At 36.7% G+C, this 23,837-nt stretch overlaps 1 protein-coding gene across 5 annotated transcripts; it reads left to right on the top strand.

Moving 5' to 3' along the window:
- Nucleotides 1-8,381: 8,381 nt before the first annotated feature.
- Nucleotides 8,382-23,837, top strand: SERBP1 (SERPINE1 mRNA binding protein 1). Of its 5 annotated transcripts, none has more exons than XM_017672710.3 (8): nucleotides 8,382-8,808; nucleotides 12,360-12,510; nucleotides 13,137-13,277; nucleotides 13,407-13,478; nucleotides 14,071-14,190; nucleotides 16,885-17,062; nucleotides 20,071-20,244; nucleotides 21,615-23,837. In XM_017672710.3, exons 1-8 carry the CDS (start codon nucleotides 8,496-8,498, stop codon nucleotides 21,669-21,671), a joined length of 1,206 nt encoding a protein of 401 aa, XP_017528199.1. In that variant the 5' UTR covers nucleotides 8,382-8,495; the 3' UTR covers nucleotides 21,672-23,837. The 5 variants fall into 5 exon arrangements, with proteins under 5 accessions (XP_017528199.1, XP_017528198.1, XP_036880261.1 ...); XM_017672709.3 differs by having other exon boundaries at nucleotides 13,389-13,478; XM_017672713.3 differs by having other exon boundaries at nucleotides 8,384-8,808; nucleotides 14,116-14,190.

The following is a 23,837-nucleotide window of genomic DNA, read 5'->3' as shown; positions in this document are numbered from 1 at the left end:
TTCTCTGCAATCTCTGTCCTATTGGTAGGATTCATTATCAAGGGTGGATAGACAAGACAGCTTCAGGGTATAAGCATGTCTTCTAGTATATTTCTAATCTGATTTAAATAGGTCTTGCTCAGAATCTCTTCAAACTAGCATGTGCATAAGAGAAGTGTGCTTAAGGAGGATTCTGATCTGGAGGTGGGATAAGGCGGTTGCTGGAACTACTTCTTGAGTTTTGGCCATAGGACACGTTGAGTAAAAATATTGAGCTTTTCTAGATTACATTGCTAAATATTAAAGCTTTCAGCCCCAAGACCTTACAACAGAGATGAAAAAGGTTTGGAATTTGATAATCCTGGCATAAATCCCAATTCCACACTTACTAGGTAGACAAACCTCTAAGAGCTTCATTGTGTTTATTTATAAAGTAGGGCTAAGGATACTCCTATAGGGACTATTGTGATGATTACATAGGATAATGTATTAGGTGTTCAAATAGGTACTGCTATTAATAAGTATATCCCTTGTCCTTGATTCAAATTACTCCCTTTTAGGTTTCCTTTGCCCTGGAAACTCATGGTTATTAGACCCACCCAGATCCTGTGGGGTGATTTACTGGTGTACACATAATGAAAACAAACTAAGAGAGGCATGCATGGTCCTGTAGCTTCTGTACTAGAAACTATAGTATGAGGTGTTGGTTTCCACCTGTCAATGTTGAAGGCTGGTAAAACTAGTAGTAGTGGTAACATTTACTAAGGAGGGTACATAAATGTGTTAGGCACTTATAATTTAATCCTCATTAAAACCCTCTGAAATTAACACTGTTTATTCCTAATACTAAAGATGAAGAAATAGCTTGGAGAGAATAAGCAATTTGTGCAAAATCACCAAGGTGTTAAATAGTGGGCCAGGCTCCAAACTGAGATCTCTTTGGCCCCAGGGCCTGTGATTCACCATCATACTATATGTTTTACCAGATAGAGCATCCATGTATCTGAATCCTTTGTAGGTGACCTGAGATCCCAGGCTCTTGTTTAGTGCTGATTTGAAAACTTAAGACTAATATCTTACTATCAAGTTCAGCTGTAGGACCTTGCTGGAGAGAAGTTCCCAAAGCTATCCAAGTTTTAGGCTGTTGGTGTAAGTTCCCCTGGAGGATCATCTTGTAGTTGGCCAATCCCTGACTCTTGTGGCCAGGGAGCTTTCAACAAGGCCTCTGACATTTGGCATTTTTCCTGGCAGGTAGCCAAGGGGACTGAGTATTTCTCTGTGTTCTTTTACTTTCATTCTTCAAACCATTTCCTCTCAAAATAAATAAAAAAGAATTCAGCGATTTTACTAGTGGAACACATCTTTAAAAAGCTGTTTTTGAGAGAAAGCTGGAGGGGAAAGGAGGAAAAATGGTCCTTAAAATTATTAGAATGCATAATCCCCTTGAGCTAGAAAATTTCTAATTTTGAAAGCTCCTTAAGTTCCTCAAAATAGAGGTATTCTCTAAGTATAAACGTATGGTTACACACCTCTTACCTATGTAGAATCCCTAAGATGACTGTATGTGTTGTCTCCATCTCCCTTTAGCAAACGTTTACAAAGCCTTCTGTTTCCTAACATTTAATTCCCAAATTTGATGGAAAGTAGCTTAAGTTTGGATCCAGTTCTCTTTCCTTTTCTACTCACTTAGAAAAGATGCTGGCAGCTATTTGCAAACTGCTGATATGATTATTTGGCTTTAGTGACCCTCCCCAAGGGGAAATACTTTTTCCTGCTTAATTTTCTTTTTTTGAGTACTTAATTACATGCCCTATGTTTTAAGTGTTCTACTCCTCTTAACTCATTGAATCCTCACAATCCTAAGAGATCCTTAACAAGGAGATCCCCATGTAACAGATAAGAAAACTGAGGCTTGAAATGAGGCTCAGATAGGTTAAGAAATGGGACCCAGGTTGCATGGCTATGATGTGGGGCAACAGTTTCATGGGAGGTCCTTTATTCCATAGCAGCCCAAGAGCCAAGTTCATGTAGCCCCAGGATCAAGGCCAGGCTCTGCTACTGCCTGGCATGACTGTTGGCTAACTCACAGTTGCTTATATTGCCTATAATGTACCTGAAGTTCTCACAGTATTTCAACTATACCCATAGCAATCTATGACATTATTCTGAAGAGAAATTAAATGCTTCCTTATAAGAGTGCAGATACTGAACCCAGACTCCTTTGAATTGTGGCTTTGCCATTTACTTGCTCATGGTCACAGAGCTTGTTATTCAACCTTTCTGTGCCTCAGTCCTTTATGTAAATTGGACTGAAAAACACTGACCTCACACAGTTATTATGAGTTTTAAATGAGTTAAAACATATTAAATGCTTAAAAGCATGCCTAGCACACAGTAAATGCTCAATAAGTATGAAGTATCATTGAACAGATATTTAGGTAACATAAGTATGCTAGGCACTGGAAATAAAGGAACTTGTAATCTAGTAGGAAACAGGGCACATTCCTGCAGTAGATATATTTATGTGCTAAGTACTAGGCACTTCAGACATAACAGCTAAACAAAACACCCCAACTGCAATTATTTACAAACTAAAAGAGGTAAATAGACAATGACAATGCAGTACAGCATGTACTGCAAATGGGGTACAAGTGGGTAGTATTAGAGCACATAGTAGGGGAGGGGACATGATGTTTGAGGGTCAGAAGAGGCTTCTTACAGGAAGTGAACTCAAGATTAGACTTAGTGGATGAGAAGGAATTTGCCACATGCGTTACTAGAATGGAATGTACATAAAGGACATGGAGCATGTGCATGTGCATGGGGTAGAGTGAGCAGTCTATGTGGCTGGAGGGTTAGGATACATGGGGCGGAATGCTGGAAAGATGGCACCAGATTATTAAAAGACTTCAGTGCTTTGCTGAGGTATTTTGGACTTCATCCTGTATGTAAGGAGGTATGAAAAGTGTCAATTTTAGGAGTGATCAGATAACACGGATCAGATGAGATTTGACCAGGGCCATCAGCCACAGTGATACTCCTAGAGAGAAAGAATGGCTACACTGGAGTGCTGGCCACTGGGTGGAGAAGAGATATTTGGGAGATAATAGGAAGAATTGTTAGACTGCAATGAATGATTAGAGCAGAGTGGAAGGGCAGTAATAGCCTACAGTGACCTCAAAAGTGGGATCCTTCTACCTATTATGGGTATTTAGTAGTACCCACCATTGCAAAAGTTTGAGAAGTACTGGTAAGAATGGGAAGAACATGAGTTTTTAGAGTTGGATGGAACTGAATTCAAATCCAGTCTCTTCCATTTGTTGGTTTCAATGTTTAGTGTAGATAACAGTTTTATCTCATAGTTTGCTATATAATAATATATGTAAAACACTAGTCCAATGCCTGGCACATAGTAAGCACTCAGTATATGATAGCTGTGAGCATCTTGGGATTAGAAAATAAGAAATGATCAGACATCAGAAATTAAGACAGACAGCAGTGGCTCTTAGTCCTCTCAGTGTCTTAGACAATATTTATTTTAAAACACTTTGAGATATAATTCACATATCATTAAGTCACCCATTTAAGTTTACAATTCAATGTTTTTTAATATGCACTAACCTACCGTCTGTTTCTGTAGATTTGTTCTTCAATGGTAGTGAGGCAGCAAGACCTTGTATCCCACACTGCTATATTTCTGCCTGACCTGAGATTTCTGCATACACACAATTTGCTCCCAAATTTCTACACATAATCTCTATCTATGAATGTCAACCATGGAGGGTCCATCTCTTTCACCCTTATTGTTGCCTCTGGGAGCAACAGAAACCTAAGAGATTCCAGCCAGCAATCAAGAATAGTATCTCTGTAGATTGGTCCAAGCTATTGATATAAAAGCTACCACTTATCAAGTGTTTATTATGGCTCAGCATTGTGCTTATAATTATCTTTTCTAATTTCTAAGTTTTAGGAATACCACCTAGACATGTTCTGTCTCAGCTCTATGCTAACTCCTGGTAAAAAATAATTCCTGGGATAAAATATTTGCAAATTATATAACAGATAAGGCACTTGAATCTAGAATATATGAAGAATTTTTACAACTCAGTAATATAAAGATAAATATACCAGTTGGAAAACATCAAAGGATCTCAATAGACGTTCTCCAAAGAAGATTAAAAAAACTTGAGCAGTCAGCATGAGAAAATATGTTCAACATCATTAGCCATTAGGGAAACATAAATCAAAACCACAGTGAGATACCACTTTCACACTGACTAGAATGGTTATAATAAAAGACAATAACAAGCACTCATGAGGATGTGGAGAAATTGGAGCCCTCATAATTATGAATGGGACTGATAATGGAGAAGCCTCTTTAGAAAAGTTTTGCTTCACATAATGTTAAATACAGTTACCATATGATTCAGCAATTCCATTCATAGGTATATGCTTAGGAGAAATGAAAACATATGTCCACATAAGTCCTGTAAACAAAAAATTTATGACACCATTATTCATTAGAGCCAAGAAGCAGAAATAACCCAAATGTCCATCAATCAGTGAGCAGATAAACTGTAGTCTATCAATACAATGGAATATTATTCATTCATAAAAAAGAATGAAGTAATGATACATGCTACAATTAAACAAACCTAGAAACATTACACTAAGTGAAAGAAGCCAGTTACAAAAGACCATGTATTATATGATTCCATTTATATGAAATGTCCAAAATAGGCAAATTATGAGACAGAAAGCAGATCAGTGGTTGCCTCGGGCTGGGGATGGAGGAAATGGGGAGTGACTGTTAATGAGTATTGGCTTCTTTTTGGGGTGCTAACAATGTTCTAAAATGAGATAGTGAGGATGGTTGTACAACTCTGTGAATAGACGAAAATCTTTTCAGGTAAGGTGAATTATATAACGTGAATTAATTCTCAAAAATGCTGTTATTAAGATCATGAGACTTAAAATCATAAACTGAAGATCATAAATTTAAAATCATGAAGCTCAACCTTCAAAGCAAGTTTAAGGTAGCAAAATAGAGTGTAATATTTCTATTTTTAGCTTGGATATTCTAACTTTAGCAAGAGCCTAGACTTGCAATGTTATACTTACCATTCCATCCTCAGACATAGGGGATTTGCCCTTTTCTTCACAAGAACACCTTCTGTGCTTGTTTTAAAAATGCATGATGTATTTAGAGTACACTAAAACTTGGAGTCTTTTATTTACATTTGTGTGGTGCCTGTATCCAGTGTCCCCAAGGTGTTATAATAGAATAGTTTTATTTTGCTACAGGTGGTAGCAATGCAAGGATGAAGGAATTTGTTCCCTCTACCATGTCCCTCACAAGTGTAACAGTAAGTTGCCCAGACTGTGAGATCAGACTGCCAATACTCTTTTAGGCAATGTGACTTGGGAGAGGCACTTAACCTCAGTTTTCCTATCTGCAAAAGTTGGGGAAGGGTTAGAAGTAGTAATACTATTTGCTTCACTATGTTAATTAAATAATCCATGTCAGGTACTTAGCACAGTTCCAAGTGCACCGCAAATGCTAAAATTGCAGTAGTTGTTAGTAATTACTATTATAATACAGCAAGAGTAACAGGGGATTGAGATAGATTATTAAGAAATGGGTAAAAACAAGTAATGTGGCTGAGAGTTGACGACTAGCACCCTAAAAGTAAGTGAGGGGTGGAAAGAGGTATAATATTCTGGTTCTCAGTTTCATCAACATAAGGCAACTGTATTGGAAATTTAATCAAAATATTTGGATAGTTTTCAGCATTTACTGCTAGAAAACTAGAGAGCTTGCTATATAGACAAGGCTGTGAAGTTGCATGAGTATTTTTCAGAGAACAATATATGATTAAAGCATTGCTACAGAAAGCTGAAATTTTAGACTACATTTCTAATCAGTGGTATCTTATAACATCACTTTACAACTCATGTCTTTAATTTGAAAAACAAGTCTGCTGAGAAGTCTCTTTTCCTCCTCCCTTGAGCTTTATTCAGCCAGTATTTTTTCTGTTGAGAGTAGCAGGAACTTTAAAATATTTTTAAAGACTATTTTAACTTCTTAGGGGAAAGGAAACATTAGTGAAATAATAACTTATAAAATAATAGTTGGTTTGGGGATGTAAAAGAATTATCATTTTGAACATACTTTAAAAATGGACTTTAAAACCTTCTTTGCTTAACCAAAATTTCAGAGAGAAGAAAGGGAGAGATGGAAGTTGAAAGTAACTCACAAGTTTCTCTGCTTTTCCCCAAATGTTTGTTCATATTTTTATATTAATAGGTAAATTCTGGGGACCTAAGTGAACCTCATAAGCTCAAGCTTTTTGTTCTCCTATGTGTAGCTTATCTTGAAATATTTTTATTATAATAATGCTTGGTGGTCATAAAGATCTGTTTGAGGAAACCGGGGATCCATACATAGGATAAGCAGTGACTACAGACAGACCTGTCCCACTCTTCAGACTGTGGTAGGAGTGGGTAAGTTTCTCAGTCTCTCTGTGCTTCATTTCTCTCACCTTAAGAAGGGAATAATATTACTTTTCTCATAGAGTTGATGTGAGGATTAAATGAAATTGTACATGTAAAGTGCACCAAGCACATAGTAAAATAGCAAATTTTAGCCCTTGTTCTTGTGGCCAAGGCCAGAAGAAGAGCTGCAGCAAATGTCTCAAGGTGCAGCTATTAACAGCCCTCAGTGAACAGAAAGGGTTGGGAAAGCAAAGACATCTTCCAAACTGCACTCCAGCAAGTTTCAAAAGGGCATAAAGGTAAAAAACTCATTCTTTTGTTTGGTAGAAATCACAGAGTAGAACTTGTGTAAGGGGCTGGGGTGTGTGTACCAGGAGGAGTGTTGGTGGCAGGGGCTGAGGCAACAGAGAAGTAAGTGACTTTGAGGAGTGGGGCTGGATTTAGAAACAAGAAAACCACCGGGCTTGCTGCCACATGCTTGTAATATGACTCTTTTATTTTCCCTGTTAAGGAATTGATTTAAACTCTGCTCAGAATTTGACAAGATGACATTGAGCCATGATACATACCCTGCCTGACATGCAACAAATATTTAAATGTTATTAAGTATTGGAAATTAATAAATAATTGTACTTCCATCAGAAGGCATAGTTTGAATTAGTGTCAACAGTCTCAGTGGAATTAGAAGACTGGGCCAACTCCTGGCACACTTACAGAGGTGTGAATTTGTTACCTTATTTTACTTCTGAAATGGTTTCATCATTTGTGAAAAGGGGAAAGTACCTAATTAGTTGTTGTTGAGAATAAGGTTATTCATAGCAACCGATACACAGAGGTGCATTTTCTATTTTGTGTGAGAGGAAAAAGGCTTAAAAATAATCATACGTATTAATACATAAGGTGTTACCAAATATGCTTGAATATGCACTGACACTCTATTACCTTAATGGACTTAACTATTTTCAACTACTATCAATGCCTTTAGTAATGACAGTTAATTCGCTGACTTATCTTCCTCCCCTCACTGCATCTCTCAGCTCACCACAAACACTACGCTATAAAATGTTATTTCTTACGCGTATTTTACTAATACTTAATCCTTGGCTTGGTGGACACTAACGGAAATTGGATTGACTCTGGAAAGCGTTTCTGCGAACTGCCTTTTCGAGTCTTGCCCAGTGTCTACCAAGTGCTGAAATGGCAGGAGTTAACCGCAATTAAAGCATCCGTCGTAACACGGCATTTTTTGACCCGAAAAGGCGCGCAACACTCGCATGTGATAGTTCAATTGGTTAATTCTGCTACCCGAATTCATTTCCCCACGAGAGAAAGCGTATTCCACTTCAGGTTAAACAGAAGAGCCTCGATTACTGCGGGTGCAGAAGGGTGACGCCAGCAACAGAGCATTTAGGAACTTGACACAGATCGGATCCTGCCTTCCCGGGGTCAGCGTGGCACCTCAGCAACACCCCGCCCCAGCCCCGGGAGTTTGTGTCTCCAGCTGTGAGCTCTAGAGTCACCTTGACCCCATCAGACAGGTGGGGAAAGTTAATCCTGGGCCGGAGGCGGGGTAAGTAAAACCAAAAATCAAACAACTTTCGCGAGAAAACTACGCCGTCACGTTTTCCTGTTGTCTGCGTACCTCGAGACCCAGAGAATTTCAGGGTGGCGAAAGCAGGTGGCAGGACTCCGCCCACCAGGGAGCGTCCCCTCTTTCAGCTTGCACGCTCCACTCCCTCCGTGAGGTCCAGCCTCTTAGGCGCGCGCGAAGAGTTGTCACGCCGTGCATTCTGGAAATTGTAGTCCTAGCACCTGGAGTCGCCTCTGTAGAAGCGACTCTGGCCTACATACCCCGTGGTGCTGAGCGGCGCGGCCCGCTCCCGGATGTGTGCCTGGCGCCGGAAGAGAAGACGGCCCCCGTCTCTCAGTCCGGCCATCTTGTGGGAAGAGCTGAGGCAGGCGCTCTTGGCTCGGCGCGGCCCGCTGCAATCCGTGGAGGAACGCACCGCGGAGCCACCATCATGCCTGGGCACTTACAGGAAGGCTTCGGCTGTGTGGTCACCAATCGATTCGACCAGTTATTTGATGACGAATCGGACCCTTTCGAGGTGTTGAAGGCAGCAGAGAACAAGAAAAAAGAAGCCGGCGGGGGCGGCGTTGGGGGCCCTGGGGCCAAGAGCGCAGCTCAGGCCGCAGCCCAGACCAACTCCAACGCGGCAGGCAAACAGCTGCGTAAAGAATCCCAGAAAGACCGCAAGAATCCGCTGCCTTCCAACCCTGGCGTGGTTGACAAGAAAGAGGAGACGCAGCCGCCCGTGGCGCTTAAGAAAGAAGGTAAAGCTGTCGTATTAGGTGGGGGAGACCCGGGATGGAGGGAAGGAGCGAGGGGACTGTGGCTACCACATGCTCTTGGAGTTCTGAGGGTCCGTGGGAGTCTTTGCGGCCGGTTCCTCACACGGCCAAAACCAGCCCTTGCGAAGGCGCTGGGAACGTGGTAGCCCCAAGTTCAAACCACCGCTTGCAAGGGTCCTAGAACCACCCCCCTTCCCACCTCAGGTTCCAAGCGGAGGAGCGTGGTGCGGAGATAAGCCGCTCTGCTAGTGTGCAGGATCCTGAGAGGCGGTTGCCTTCCCGCCGGATTCCTTGGCGGGTGAGCGCATGGACTCGGGTGCGGGGGAACTAGCCACTTAACTGGAGCTTTTGTAGTTATGGGGTCCACGCTTCTTTCTGCTCAGAGCTCTCTCTCAACGTGTTGCTTTGAGGTGCGGTTGGCTTCTATCCTGCCATCTTGTCCCACGATGGTGCGGAGTACACCGGTGGAAAGCCGGGGGTCGGAGTTTACACCTAAGCTACCTCTGTGCTCCGGCTATCAGATACTGTGCAGTAAGCTGCTGTTTCAGGTGCCACATGTGCTTTGTTGTCCCCCCTCTCCAACTATTGTAAACTTACTAACTTGCTGGAGTGAGGTAAGATGTTGGGAAGGAGAAAATTTGGCTACACTGGATGAAACAAGCGGGAATTCTGAATGAAGACTGGTTATTGCGGGAAATTCTGAGGATCGTTCTCCTGTCACGATCTCCTTTCTACGACCGGACTTCCCGCTCCCACCCCGCACTCTATATATTTCTTACGTGCGGTCTGGTTAGGCCTTGTGGTGAAATGGTTGCAGAACCTGTCACAACGTTAGCCGCAGCAGAGCTTTTGAGTCGGCAGCTTTTTCTCCACATGTGCGTGAAGCATGGTCAGGATTTCATTGGTGGATAATAGTTGCTTCCATGTCACTAAACTTCACAGGATTGTCTTGAGCTCCATTTTTGCATTTTCTCACTTACTGTGTTGTCTTTTGTGGTGGATGAAAAAACGGAACGGGTTAGTGGGGGGATAAGAAAAAACATACATGATCAGTAGCAAGGAGGTAGAGGACCTAAACTCTTAATCTTAAATTTGCCTTTACTTGTTGAAAGTTGAAATTCTACTGCCACGTGCTCCTGAAAGGAGTTAGCTTCTCATCAGTTTTAGTTAGATTTGATAGCATTCAACTAATTTAAAAAATTAAAACAATGTGTTAGGTTTTGGTTGAGTTTTTTTTCAGTGCAGAACTTTTGTGAGGCTTGGGATGAAGAATACAAGCGAATACAAAAGAATTGTGTTAAAGTTACAGGTTGGGGATAAGCACAAGTTGGGAGTATTAGAAAGCATGTGTACATCTCTTAGACTAAATATACAGTTAACTAAGCTTTATAGCAACCTGTAGCACAATTGAATAAGCATTTAATTTCTCTGTTAAGGAACCATAGGCTTGTGTCATTAATTTAAATTATGCTCAGGTGTACCTCTTTGATCACACTAATCCAAAGAACGCACATGAAAAAATTGAGCCTGACGTATAAATCTGTAAAATGTACCCAGGTGGGTGTGTGTTCACCTGTTCTGAAAGCATGAGGCATGGTTTAAATTCCTCAGTTGTTTAGATCATAAAGCTCATCTTTGAAACAAGCTCTTACCTGGAAACTAGTATTTTAAGTTACAAAGGTAGGGAATTATTTCATACATTTATAACAACGACTGAGTGTCACCAATCAGTACCTTTCCTTGGGAAAACATCGTATTTAACTATCAACATTTTTCTTAGGTCAGCATCTCAGAGAACTCTTCAACTTAAGTTGCATAAAACTCAACCTTACATAGGAAAAATGTTAATGAAAAATATGTTTTGAGACCCTACTACCTGACAGTTAATACTTTAGGCATTGGGGAAGGATAGTCCTGTAAATAAAGTCCCCTCCTCTTGTAGTGGGAAGAATTGTTACCCCTACCAGTTGTTCTGAGCCTCTGAATATAGGTCCTGGCATAATGCTAGACATATGTTAGATGCGTATTTAATGTTTATATTGTATGAAATAGTTCTGTGCCTGTCTTTTGTCCATTCGAAGAACTTGAGAATCGACATAACAGAATATCACTGAGAGTGTAGACCAAGGTGTTTCTGTTTCTGTTTTGATGTAGAATGCTGAAATCTAGCGAAAATCAAGTGAGCTTTGGGGTGCAGATAATGTCAAGAGGAGTGTGCCTGTTTAAATCAGTCATTGGGTGAATTTACTTAATACTTTTTTAGATTCTGTAAGCCTGATAATTGAATATTGGGTGGGGAACCAAGCCATTGTTCATTTGGGTGTGTTTGGCTTGGATATCATTTTAAAGACTCGTTCCATAACTCCACCCCAATACATTACACTTCTGATGAAATTTGTTTAAAATGCCTAAGTTTAAAATCTAACATATGTGGCCTGTCCTGAGAGTTTATGTGGAAAGGACTTTAACATTTCATTTTAGAGTTTGGTATATGCCATTTGACCATCAATTACATCAGTGACCATCAAGTTAACAAGCAACTGAACAATTCAGGTGTGTCCTAATGGTGTTCCATTTTCTTAGAACTAGAGTGAATCAACTAAAGATGTTGATATAAAATCAGTTCCTCAGCTGCTATTTAACTCTCAGAAATCGTGGTACGGAAATCACAGCATACTTAAAATTTTAGTCATGAATTTAACTGTCAATCTACTTACCCTTAAGACCACCAATAATACATATTGGTTGCCATTGTGGGCCTCAGACACTAACAGGAAAAAAGTGACAAAGTAGGAAATCAGTAAATGCTTCAGCCATCACTTAGTGTCCTGTTTGTTTCTTAAAATGTTGCTTAAAAGGTGTTGTGTGTGTAAGTGGTTTTTAAACATTCTTTGGAAACAGATTTGTAAGAGCAAATCAAAAAAAAGGTCTCTCCGTAATAATAGAATAATGACTATATCCTAGTGGTTGTAAACAGTATTTTTTTTTTAAGTTAGCTTTGGTGTGTGTGTATATGTACATACGTATGTATACATATAAAAACTGTTAGAGAAAGATGCTACATTATTTTTTGTGAGATAGCTATTTAAAACTATGGAGATGTAATCCTAAATGCCATTTGTTTTCCTTCCAGTTTTATAATTTCATGGAATTATCAGTCTTTACTGTTGTATTTTTCCCTTCAGATTATATAAAAAGTATAGCCTTTGGTGTTTTTTTTTTTTTTTTTTTGAGGGTCCCCTCTGATGAATGTGTTGATTAGCTTGGTTATTATTCATGAATCGCTACTGGTGTCATCTTTGGTATCTTTAAAGCCAAAATGTATCTTGGCAAACTAAATAGAAGTTTAAAGCAAGTTTAATGTCTTGAAATAGGAATTTCTCTATAAAGTACTTGGATCGGTGTTTGCCTTTCCAACAGGAAGTTGCTAGTTAGTGGAGTGAGAATAGCAAAATTTTTTTCTTAAAACGGTCTAGGCCTAAATATTTGTGTTGCAAAAATAATTTACTTATGCAGGTTATTTATCATTTTAGGAATAAGACGTGTTGGAAGAAGACCTGATCAACAGCTTCAGGGTGATGGGAAAATGATTGATCGGAGACCAGAAAGGCGACCACCTCGTGAACGACGATTTGAAAAGCCACTTGAAGAAAAGGGTGAAGGAGGAGAATTTTCAGTTGATAGGCAAGATTTTTAAAAATCTCTTCATGTTTTGTCAGTTTACAGTCACGTTTTAAAGCTATAAATTGGGCATAATTGTGGGGTAGTAATGTGGCTGGTTTAAGTTTATCAGTTTTTCAGAGAAATGTGAGCAGTTTTTGGATGTGTGCAGGTCATACATTTAAGTACCAGTTTCTGGTGTTCAGATTTCTTGTAATGCACCACTTGAATTGATGGGCAGTTTCTTTTCTTTGCTATCCCCAGATGTTAGTTAACAGGAAAGTTCTGTTGGGTTTATAGCAAAACAGGTTACTAATATTAGGCAAGTTAGATGTGTTTGTTTTAATTTTTAAGTGTATTGATGAATAGCAGTTTGAGTGGATTTTAATATGAAATGAATAACAACGAAAAAGTATGTGCATTAGTAAAGTTCTAGAGAATGTCAAAAAACCTTTTTGTTTTGTGGGAGCCTCCTAGTTCTGATTTCCTTAATGTTTAGAAATAGCCTATTGAATTTTTCCGTGTTTATTAAACTGTGGAGTCATGAGAGCCAATTAAATACGTTCCTGTGTTTTGAGCTTTTGAGTGAATTTTCCTTGCTCCCTTTTCTGGAAACATTGGAAGTAAATAATATATTTTATTTGTTGTAGACCGATTATTGACCGGCCTATCCGAGGCCGTGGTGGTCTTGGAAGAGGTCGAGGAGGACGTGGGCGTGGAATGGGCCGAGGAGATGGATTTGATTCCCGTGGCAAACGTGAATTTGATAGGCATAGTGGAAGTGATAGATCGTAAGTCTTAATTGGTTCTTACTGTATTTTTGTATTTGAATCCACTTCTTTAAAAAAATAAAATTTGAATTTCTAGAACTAAAGAGTATTATGTTAACTCAGTTTTGTTAGTTCTTTTTCACATTACAGTGGCCTGAAGCATGAGGACAAACGTGGAGGTAGCGGATCTCACAACTGGGGAACTGTCAAAGATGAATTAACGTTGGTATTTTGATTTTTTAAATAAATAATTGTAATAAAATTGATCCTATATCTAATTAGAGGTTTAACCATTACTATTAGCTTTTGCTTGTCTTTAGGACAAGAAGGAATGTTCTCATCTCAGAGCTACTTCTTTACGAGATAATGTCTTATTGGATATGTTTGTGTTATAATGCACCAAGTGACTGGTTTTTCTATGTCAGTATATGTGATGCTAATTTTTCTTGTTATGTGGATATTTAGCTTTTTTCCTGAAACCCTTCATTGAAGTATGTGGATATTCTGATTTCTGTGTGTCTTCAATAGTTCCTATTCTAGCTGTTGACCTATCTGGTCATTACAAAAATTTGATAAGTTGGTGAAGCTTTGTTTTAGAACTAACTGCTCTGTCCTACTATTTGAGTAAAGTGCTTGAACTATAACTTGGTTCAGTATATATTTTTTTATTATTTTCCCTAAGATGTTTACTGGGGAGTAAATACAGTAGGAAGATGCCTACAGAATGTGGGGATTTTAAAATGTGTTTGTATAAAGAATTCTTCAGTTACATGTCAGTGGACCTAGATGCCTTTCTTTTTCTTTCTTTCCTTAGAGAGTCCCCAAAATACATTCAGAAACAAATATCTTATAATTGCAGTGACTTGGATCAATCAAATGTGACTGAGGAAACACCTGAAGGTGAAGAACATCCAGTTGCAGACACTGAAAATAAGTAAGTGGTTTGTGTATGTTGGTAATAATGCTCAGGCATTAAAATCAGTTTGGGTTTTTACTAAGAAAATAACTTAAGGGTTAATGTTGTTATTTGATAGCTCTTTAATAGAGACATTATGATGCTGTACCCTTAAATAGTATCTAGAGGAATGATATTGGAAGAGTGTTTTGAACCTGTTTTTATTGGGCTCTAGTAGTTTACAAAATAGAAATAGTTATTTCTATTTTACCATTCGTAAAAAGATGAGGAAAATACATATTTTAGTAAAGCCCGTTAGCCCTAAGCACAAAAATAACTATTTTAACCTGAGAATGGAGGGAGACTAGGAATAAGACGGTCATAACATTTTATCCAGCTGCTTTACTTGGTAGAATTAAAATGGATATTCCTGTGACAGCTATCTGGAGACATCAAATAGGTGGAAACAAGAAGCTGAAGTTGAGGGTTTCAAAAAATTACACTAAATGGTTGAAATAGGACTTGGACTACTTAAACTCATATTTCAAAGAGCTTTGGACTCTAACTACAGATTTTATTCTGAGACAGTTTAAAACCAGAAAACATGACCATATTTAAATTCCTTATTCCATCTCTTTGAAGTATCTTTTTTCCATCAATGTAGAATTTGGACCATTGTGTTACTGACTTGTTTTAAAATGTATGAAAGCAAAGGTCAGAATGTGTTGTTCATTAGCTTTCTTAATCCTTTTCATTTTCTGAATTTTAAAGCAGAAGACTTGGATTTGAAGTTTTTGTTTATTTAAGGGTGGGAGAGTTTTGAAGATTAAAGTTATGTTGGTAGAAATGATTTAATTTCCTTTCTTTAGTTTCCATCAACTGAAGCAGAGGTTATGTGCCAGTCATTTCTTAACAGTATTGTGGTTTAAAATCTTGTATTATGGATTATTTAGGTCAGTAATTTTTTAGGGGCATATTTAAGTCAATCAGGGAGGGGATGTTTTTCTAAGCTTTTCTTTTTCTCTAGGGAGAATTGCTGTTAAAATGAACCACTATTAATGATTGGAGTACCATTTTCCATGGGTTTGTTGGAATAAAAAATAATTGATTTACTGTTGGAGAGAATAGATAATTACATGGTGTTTAGTGATGTGTTACATTAAATAATATAAATTCATTTATATGAGACTGAACCACATTTTTGTGTGGTAAAAAAATGAAATTGTGCTGTGTGACTTAAATGAACATTACTTTTCAACGCTGAGTACAACTGTTGCTCTTTTTGTAAAAAGCGCATGTTTAAGTCACCTTTAGAGCAATATACAAAGATTGTAACTGTTTTCCTGATGGAAGCAATGTATTGATAGGGTATTGAAAGCTTATCCTTAGCTTGGGGACCCAGGAATATTGAATTGGGGTATTTGGTCTAAAGTTGATGATGATGATGACATTAGAGAAGTCAGGTCATAATACAGAGTAGGTGAATCTGAGCATAATTATGTAATTGTATAAATTATATCTTGCAGATATAAAATTATATCTTAAAGCAAATTTAAGAAGCGCAGCTTTGGCTGACTTTGATTAATTCCTTTATATGTAGTTTCCAGAACTTCTGTTTTGTCTCATTTGAAGTTAATCTTTTAAGATAGGTGTCGTGGTTCCATGATGTAATAAAGGGGTGCTGAGTTCTAGTCTTGGCTATGTCACATTTTAGGAATAACTAGGACCTTTTTCCAGTTCTTAGTTTTTTCATATTTAAACTGATAGAGTTGGATTAGATAGTGAAGATTTCATTAATTCAGTGTAAACTTGGTCTGGGAACTTTTAAGATAGGATTTACCGAACGCTAAAGAGGAGCAAGGAAAGGGAGATAACTTGAGCTCTAAGGCTCACTGAATCACCTGCTATCTTTGGAAAGAAGCAGGGCTCCCAAAATAGCAAATAGCTCGTTTGGTAACAATTGGAAATTGGGATTTGACTAAAATAAAGGATTTCTAAGCTCATGATTTATGTCTTTAAAAAGGGAAAATGATAATATGCAAATTATAGCCTGAATTATATTGGTAGATAACTAATTTAGTATTAATTATTGAAATCTGTGTACAGAGTTCCATTACTAGTGAAAACCTTATTAGTCTTCTGTCCATATATAGGTTGGTTTGAAAATCGGAGTATATAGAATTTAGGACTTGTAAAAACTTGGTTTTTTAACTTTGTTTTGTGTTGCTAAAATAAAGGATAGAAAAACAGTTCTTTTATATTGTAGAATAGAGACTTAGTTGGTTACAGGCATCCTAGATGATTGCTTCTATATTAATGAGTTATGTATTATGGCCAATAATGGAAATTAAAAATGTGTTTTGGAGAAGGTAGGCCAAGGATTTTAATCACATAAGGGTACAGTTGTAAAACAGTAATGTCCTAAGAAATGTGTACTTTAGGTTTGGTAAAGACACTTAAAAAGTGTATTATTGATAGATAATTATTGAAGAGTTCATGAATGTATTCATCTGTTATCCATACTTTTCACTATTTCAGCAAACCCTGAATTCTTGTCTCTACCAAGTTACATATTAGTCATTGGGTTACAAAGAAAACTGTGGTCCTCCTGTCCTTGTATAATCGCTGAAGAATTATGGTCAGCCAAGATTGGATTAGCTTTCTTAAAACGATAAATTATCTAGATTTTTATCAATTCTCTACCAGGTATAAAACTTAAACACCTTTTCACAGGGAAAACGAAGTTGAAGAAGTAAAGGAAGAGGGTCCAAAAGAAATGACTTTGGATGAATGGAAAGCTATTCAAAATAAGGACCGGGCAAAAGTAGAATTTAATATCCGAAAACCAAATGAAGGTGCTGATGGGCAGTGGAAGAAGGGATTTGTTCTTCATAAGTCAAAGAGTGAAGAGGTAAAATTATGTTATTTGGTGTTTAAAAATGTTCAGTTGTGTCTTGCATTGCTTTTATAATTTTGTTTTCAAATTTCACATAGATCATCTTATACAAAAGGAAAGTTTTACGTAAGATTATTTGAGGCAGATGAATTGCTCAGAAAGGAAACTGCATCTACCATGTATTCCCAGAAATTTAGTCCTTTAATGCATGATTTAATGTCATTTATTTTTTCCTAAAAAGCTCTTAGTCATTTGTATATAAGTGATTTATAAATAAGTCAGTTAATAGTGTTTTAGAAATCTGGTAGATCTTTTCAAAGTTGTAATATTTTTAAAAATCGTGTGTAATTGGGAATCATAAAAGGATTTACATTAGATTGAAAAGTAGGCATTTTCATGTTGAACAGCGTGAGTAGTTTCATTCAGTATTCAGCTTTTCAAACTGCCTACGCCATATATAATGATCAAAACTTCTCAGTAAGTGGTAGTATCCTTCTGTATTGAAGAATGGAATCTTGTAATAATTACGGGTTTCCTTTCCTTAAGAAATGTAGAAATGAATGAAAACATTTGAGAAAGATATAGTGGTTTTTGATTTGGTGGCTTCCATTTTAAGCCTTGGGGCACATTCTAAGAGGAATGTCCTGGTGCATCCTTTTAGGGCTTGTGTAATTACAATAATTTAGTCATAAAGTCAAAGTATTAGGAAGGCAACCTGTAATAAATGATTCAGTTAGATCTTGTAACATTTTAATTTTTTCAGTGAAAAAATAGCTGTGAAACAAATGGGAACATTTTGAAATAAAATTGAATATATTTAAGTATTTTTTCTAGGTTTAGAGGTAATTTTTTTAAACTGACTCCATAAAAATAATTAATGAGGACATTATCTTAAGTGTCAGATCCTGTAGAAAAAAATCATTTGATTCATTAGAGTACTTGGGTTATTTTTTCTTAGTTTTGCAGATAAAGTTGTTTCGTGTTCCTGGTAAAGAGAATAGGATTCCTTATTAAAGAACCACGAGGGTTCATTTTAGGGAGATAATTCATTTTAGCTAATTATTAAACTGCATTGTTTAATATGAATAAGATGTACTTAGATACCTTTGAGACAATATATTCATAATTTTTGGGGGGTCCTGACAGAGCTTTTCTCCAGAACAAGACATGTATATAGATAATTAAGGTAGACTTCTTTTAAGATTCCTTAATACCCTGAAGCCACTTCATACATTTTATAGACATCAGGTTAGGTACCCCTGTTTTTAAATATTTACATTGAGCTTTTGAGAAATAATTATTCCACAAGATGTATATGATTAGAGAGTTTTTTAAGTTATAAAATGTGAAATTGGTTATGAATAACTTTGAAATGAGGACGTTTTCATTATCAAGCCACTTTTATATATTTGGACCCTTAGTGTTGAAGATTTTGTGATGTGTGGGTACTTGTACTTGTTTAGGTCTCACCTTAATGGCATATATGACCTTATCAATTGAATATATGTCTACAGATTTGTTGTATACAGCACTTAAAGTGCTCTTTTTTATGTCTTCATCCTTATAATAAAGATATGGAGTAGTTAACAGAAAAGAAGAAACTTTAATAGAAATGGAAAACTGAGTTACAGTGCTATTGACAAAGCTGAGATGAGAGCTATTTCCTAAAATAGTTTGTAAATTTATAGTTACCTTAAAAATTAGGGTTATGCCCTGAACATACAAACTTCCTCTTTATTATTATAGTAAAACCTTCAAGGTATTTCAATTTTATCAGCTTAAGCTTCTTGGCTTCTGTGGTCTAGAAATTAGTACAAAGGCTCCTAAATGATGTTATTGTTGGTTTGTGATAGCAAACATTTAAAATTACACAATTACTATATAAAGAAATGCCTGTAATTTGCTAATAGTTGCTAATAGTGGTTGTTCGTGTATGTTTTAGACTCCTTTAAAATTAGTGTTTTTCTAAGAACTGTGTCTATTGCCTTTTAAACTAGGTTGGCCTGGCGCTAAGGGATAACATTTCATTTTCTGACATTAGATGATAAAAGGGGTGAAAACGTGCATACCAATAGAAAATTTTGTTTTTAAAGGATAGTTGTAATGTTACAATATACTTAGATGAAAAATCCATTATGTTTTAGAAAACACAAGGATTATACATGTATTTAGAAAAATTAAAATGTTCTTTAAAGTAGTATGAGAAGAGTTTTCAACTAGAAGGTAAAAGCCCATTCATCCCAAACATACAAGAAGAAATCAGCCATTAAGCAATGTAAAATTCTCTGGCTTTTTTTTTTTTTTTTTTTCAGACTGGGTCATGTAGCTTGTATATGAATACAAAAGATGGTTTGAATTTCACAAACTTGATGACTTCACTTCTGAGAAGGTTCCTTTGTTATATTTAAGGCATGGTGTTATTTGTGTGCAGATTTTCAAGGTTCCCATCTTATGTAAAGTTGTGTTTCACTTGAATTTGTAGCTCTTCAGTTTATATGGAAGACAGTAATTGTATATGAACAGAAAAGCATTCTGAGAACTCTATACACAATTTGTCTTCCCAAGTCATAGTTGGAAGAGTTCAGAGCAAAGGTTTTCATAAAGAGATTCAGTTGTTGTATAACTGGTAGAAACCTTATATGCTATCTGTCCAAATGTTTTCATCAGGGGTTCACTTGGAATCTTAATCTGAAGGGCATTTTTAAAATGTACTTATCCAGACTGGATGCTGAAGACTGTGACTTAATAGGCTTGAGGTGGGGCCTAGCCACTTCAGTGGTTGTGATGGTTTACCTCTAATTGAGACTTGGCCAGTTTAATATTAGGGGGAATATGAAAGAGTGAAAGGAATTCTTCCTCCATGATCACTGTAGCTTATTCCAAAGCTCACTTAGTACCCCTAGTGGTGGTGGTGGTATTTGTTCACATAAAGTATAGACTGGACTTCCTTCTTTAGGAGAAAGCTCATTATTTAGAAATTTGCCACATTACTATTAACCAAAGGTGTTTGTTTAAATTTTTAGGCTCATGCTGAAGATTCAGTTATGGACCATCATTTCCGAAAGCCGGCAAATGATATAACATCTCAGCTAGAGATAAATTTTGGAGACCTTGGCCGCCCAGGACGTGGTGGCAGGGGAGGACGAGGTGGCCGTGGGCGTGGTGGACGTCCAAACCGTGGCAGCAGGACTGACAAGGTAATTTTAAGACTTCTACTTTTTCAAGTAATTGAGGACTTTTCTCTTGGTAAATCATGCTCTAAGTCCTTTTGGGGACATAGTAGAAGAAAAAGCAGTACATGTTTTCAAGAAGCAACATTCTAAGTTACATTTTTGTTTAAAGCACTTAAATGACTAATGCTACTAGTAGACTTAAATTCTTTATCACCCTTTATTGAGTACTTCATCAGGTATTGGTCATAGTGGTGTGTTAGTGTCCTACTGAATTCTTGTTACTATGTTGATACCCCATTTTACAGAAGAGGAAATTGAGGTGCAGGGGACCATGTTAATTCACAGCCTTTACTAAGGTCTACCTGAAATGTCAACTACTTCCTTTTGCCTTTGCTCTATGGATTTTTACTTAGGTCTCAGCTTAATGTAACCTTTGTATCCATTGTACAATTGTGTGATGCCAGGTGGTTGTCAGTACCGTTTTTGTTCTTGATATTTTACTAGACTGTTCTGTGAGAGCTGGGATTCATTTTGTCCTACTTTCTGTAATCCCCAATGCCTTAACAGTGTATGACACAAAAGAAGTTCTTCACAATATTTTGATAGATGTCCTAAGAAACTTGATAGATTGGCAGTCTGATCTGATACCCACGTACACATTTCTAATGAGTAGATACTATATAGTAGAGATATCCTTTGGGTTAGTTCATTGTCTCTGTGGTATAGTTAGGAAACACCATTATGTCCTTCTGAAATCTGATATACAAATTGGGGGATCCACCTACTTGATTGACTCTGTCATATTTGATTATGGTGATAACAGTATTACAGATTTTATGGTCACCAGTACAATGGAGTGGTGTTTATTTTGTTTTTCTTCCTCTCACAGTTTTTTTTTTAAAGGCTAATATGTATATTGACTTCTTCAGTACATTCTTGTTCTGTTATTTGTACTTTGTAAATAACAGTTGGGTTTTTTAACATTGACAAATGTGCTACTTAAAAAATTGTCATCAGTTTTTTAGCCTGCTTTCAAATTGATACCATTCTTATTTATAGCAAGTGTGGAAAATAAAAGAATACTCAGCGACATAGTAAAGTTCCACTTACATATTCATGTGGATCTACTTGTGTGATTTTAATAGAAAAATAAAATGACCCATCCTGTTACTAGGGAATTCTTTTAGGTCTTGATAGAAATTCAGGACAAGACTCACTGCAAATATTTGTAGTACTATACTGATCCATAGTTTTGCCTTCTAAGTAAAAGCTTTGACACATTTTACTGAGCATTTTAACTTGAAGATTTTTTAGAGTTCTGTGTCTAAATGTAGGTACTGGTAATCTATTTTCAGAATTTGACAGTTGTTAATTTTGGTTTGTTTCTGTTTCAGTCAAGTGCTTCTGCTCCTGATGTAGATGACCCAGAGGCATTTCCAGCTCTGGCTTAACTGGATGCCATAAGACAACCCTGGTTCCTTTGTGGACCCTCCTGTCTGAGGTTTTGCATGCTTAAGGATCCCAAACGACTAAGGAAATTAAAAAAAAAAAAAAAAAAAAAAGACTGTCATTCATACCATTCACACCTAAAGACTGAATTTTATCTGTTTTGAAAATGAACTTCTCTTGCTACACAGAAGTAACAATATGGTAGTCAGTTTTGTATTTAGAAATGTATTGGTAGCAGGGATGTTTTCATAATTTTCAGAGATTATGCATTCTTCATGAATACTTTTGTATTGCTGCTTGCAAATATGCATTTCCAAACTTGAAATATAGGTGTGAACAGTGTGTACCAGTTTAAAGCTTTCACTTCATTTGTGTTTTTTTGAAAATTAAGGATTTAGGTGTTCTCCCCTATTACAAACTGGTTTTAAATATTGGACATAATATCAGTTTTAATACCTGCTTTGCATTTTCACACATGGTCAGCTGAGACATGTAAACTTTGATTTGTTAAATTTTATGCTGTGTGGAATACTAACTACTTTATGTATTTTAACTTAGTTTTAATATTTTCATTTTTGGGGAAATCTTTTTTCACTTCTCATGATAGCTGTTATATATGCTAAATCTTTATATACAGAAATACCAGTACTTGAACAAATTCAAAGCACATTGGTTTATTAACCCTTGTTCCTGCATGGTTCGTTAGATTCAAATAATTGATTTATAGTGTCAACTATATTTATACTTTTAAAATGTGTGACTTGCCCATTTTAAAAGCCAGACGAGACATCTTACTGATGAAAGTTGTTTAAGCTACTTATTGTTGATAGACACATCCTGTCCAGTGTTTATGGGTGTTGGGTTTTTCCCTCTCCAACAGGGTGGGTGAAAAAAGTTGATTTGGCTAATGCATAGTATTCAAACTGTTCTGTAAAATAAGTGTCCAGCCACTCGGTATGATTTGTGTGTATGAAAGGTCCCAACTCAAAATTGTACTTCCATGATCAACCCTTTTAATCCTTCCTTGTTCTGAAAAAACCAAAGGGCACTGGTTAGTATGGTGAGATGGGAGTATGTTAATTTTTGAAATTTGGAAAGCAGACAGCTTTACTTTTATAAGGTTGGAACAGCAGCACCATCCACGAAATAGAAACCAAAAATCCTGGTGTTTCTGAATTTCCTACATTACTATTTTGGTATTGTTAGGTGACTGTTCCACAGAAGGTGATAAGTATCTTTTACCTCTTCCTCCATTAGAAAATTAGGTTAATAAAGGATTCCTTGAACAGTAGGGTCACCACTTACTAAAACATACATGGAGAGAATGATCAATAAAAAGGTTTTCTAGGATTTTTTTTTTAGACTTCTGCCACATTTATTGATAAACAGGAAAGGAATTTTATTTATAGTTCTAAAGATCTTTTGTTACTCAGTTTTCAGTAATTTTCTATGTATGGTAATGTCTAGTTTTTCAAATACTGAAGACCTAAAACCATAAAATGTCTGCTATCTAGCTGATTAGTTCTCCCATATACTTATAAAAGAAATTTGTGCAGTACAAGTTATTCATTTAGGTTAGAGTTATTAATCTAGATACTTACTAGTTTGACATCTTAGGAAGGAGGTAATTTGGTTTTTCATGATGGATAAACTTCGCTGGTGTTTTGTATCTTATGATGCTGAGCATGTTCTGCACTGGTGCTAATGTCTATTATAATTTTATATTTACAAGCATACCTGCTACCCAGAGGCAAGTATTAATTTAGTCCATATGGACTATTGACCCCTCTTGAGATTGCAACATATGTGCTCCTAAATCAGTATGTTTAGACTTTGAAGTATCTTAACTCATTTCCAGACGTGTAACATGTTTATAAACCTCTTGATTCCTAGCAACATATAGAAAACACTTGCTATTAAAAACACTTCACAAGTTATACTCACTGTCAGCCATTGCTGGCATTCTGTCACTAGAGAATACACAGCAATATCTGTTATGTTGCAAGCTTTCAAGATAGTCTGAACTTTAAAAAGTTGGTCCATTAGTTGTATCTGATGGATATAAATTTGCCTCCTAGTTCACTTTGTGTCAAGAGCTAAAACTGTGAACCTTACTTTCTCTTATTGGTGGGTAATAACTGAAAATAAAGATTTTATTTTCATGCTCA

This window comes from Manis javanica, chromosome 4 (assembly GCF_040802235.1).
Source record: "Manis javanica isolate MJ-LG chromosome 4, MJ_LKY, whole genome shotgun sequence".
In the NCBI taxonomy this organism is placed as follows: domain Eukaryota; kingdom Metazoa; phylum Chordata; class Mammalia; order Pholidota; family Manidae; genus Manis; species Manis javanica.
The sequence above is the reverse complement of the archived record's forward strand: the minus strand, read 5'-3'. Positions and strand labels throughout refer to the sequence as shown.

What these genes read in the sequence shown, in the direction of transcription:
- SERBP1 (XM_017672709.3), top strand. Translation starts at nt 8,496, where the DNA reads ATGCCTGGGCACTTACAGGAAGGCTTCGGCTGTGTGGTCACCAATCGA. An exon ending in CGTGGCGCTTAAGAAAGAAG is followed by an intron (nt 8,809 to 12,359) that starts GTAAAGCTGTCG and finishes TTATCATTTTAG; the next exon opens with GAATAAGACGTGTTGGAAGA. An exon ending in ACTGTCAAAGATGAATTAAC is followed by an intron (nt 13,479 to 14,070) that starts GTTGGTATTTTG and finishes TTCTTTCCTTAG; the next exon opens with AGAGTCCCCAAAATACATTC.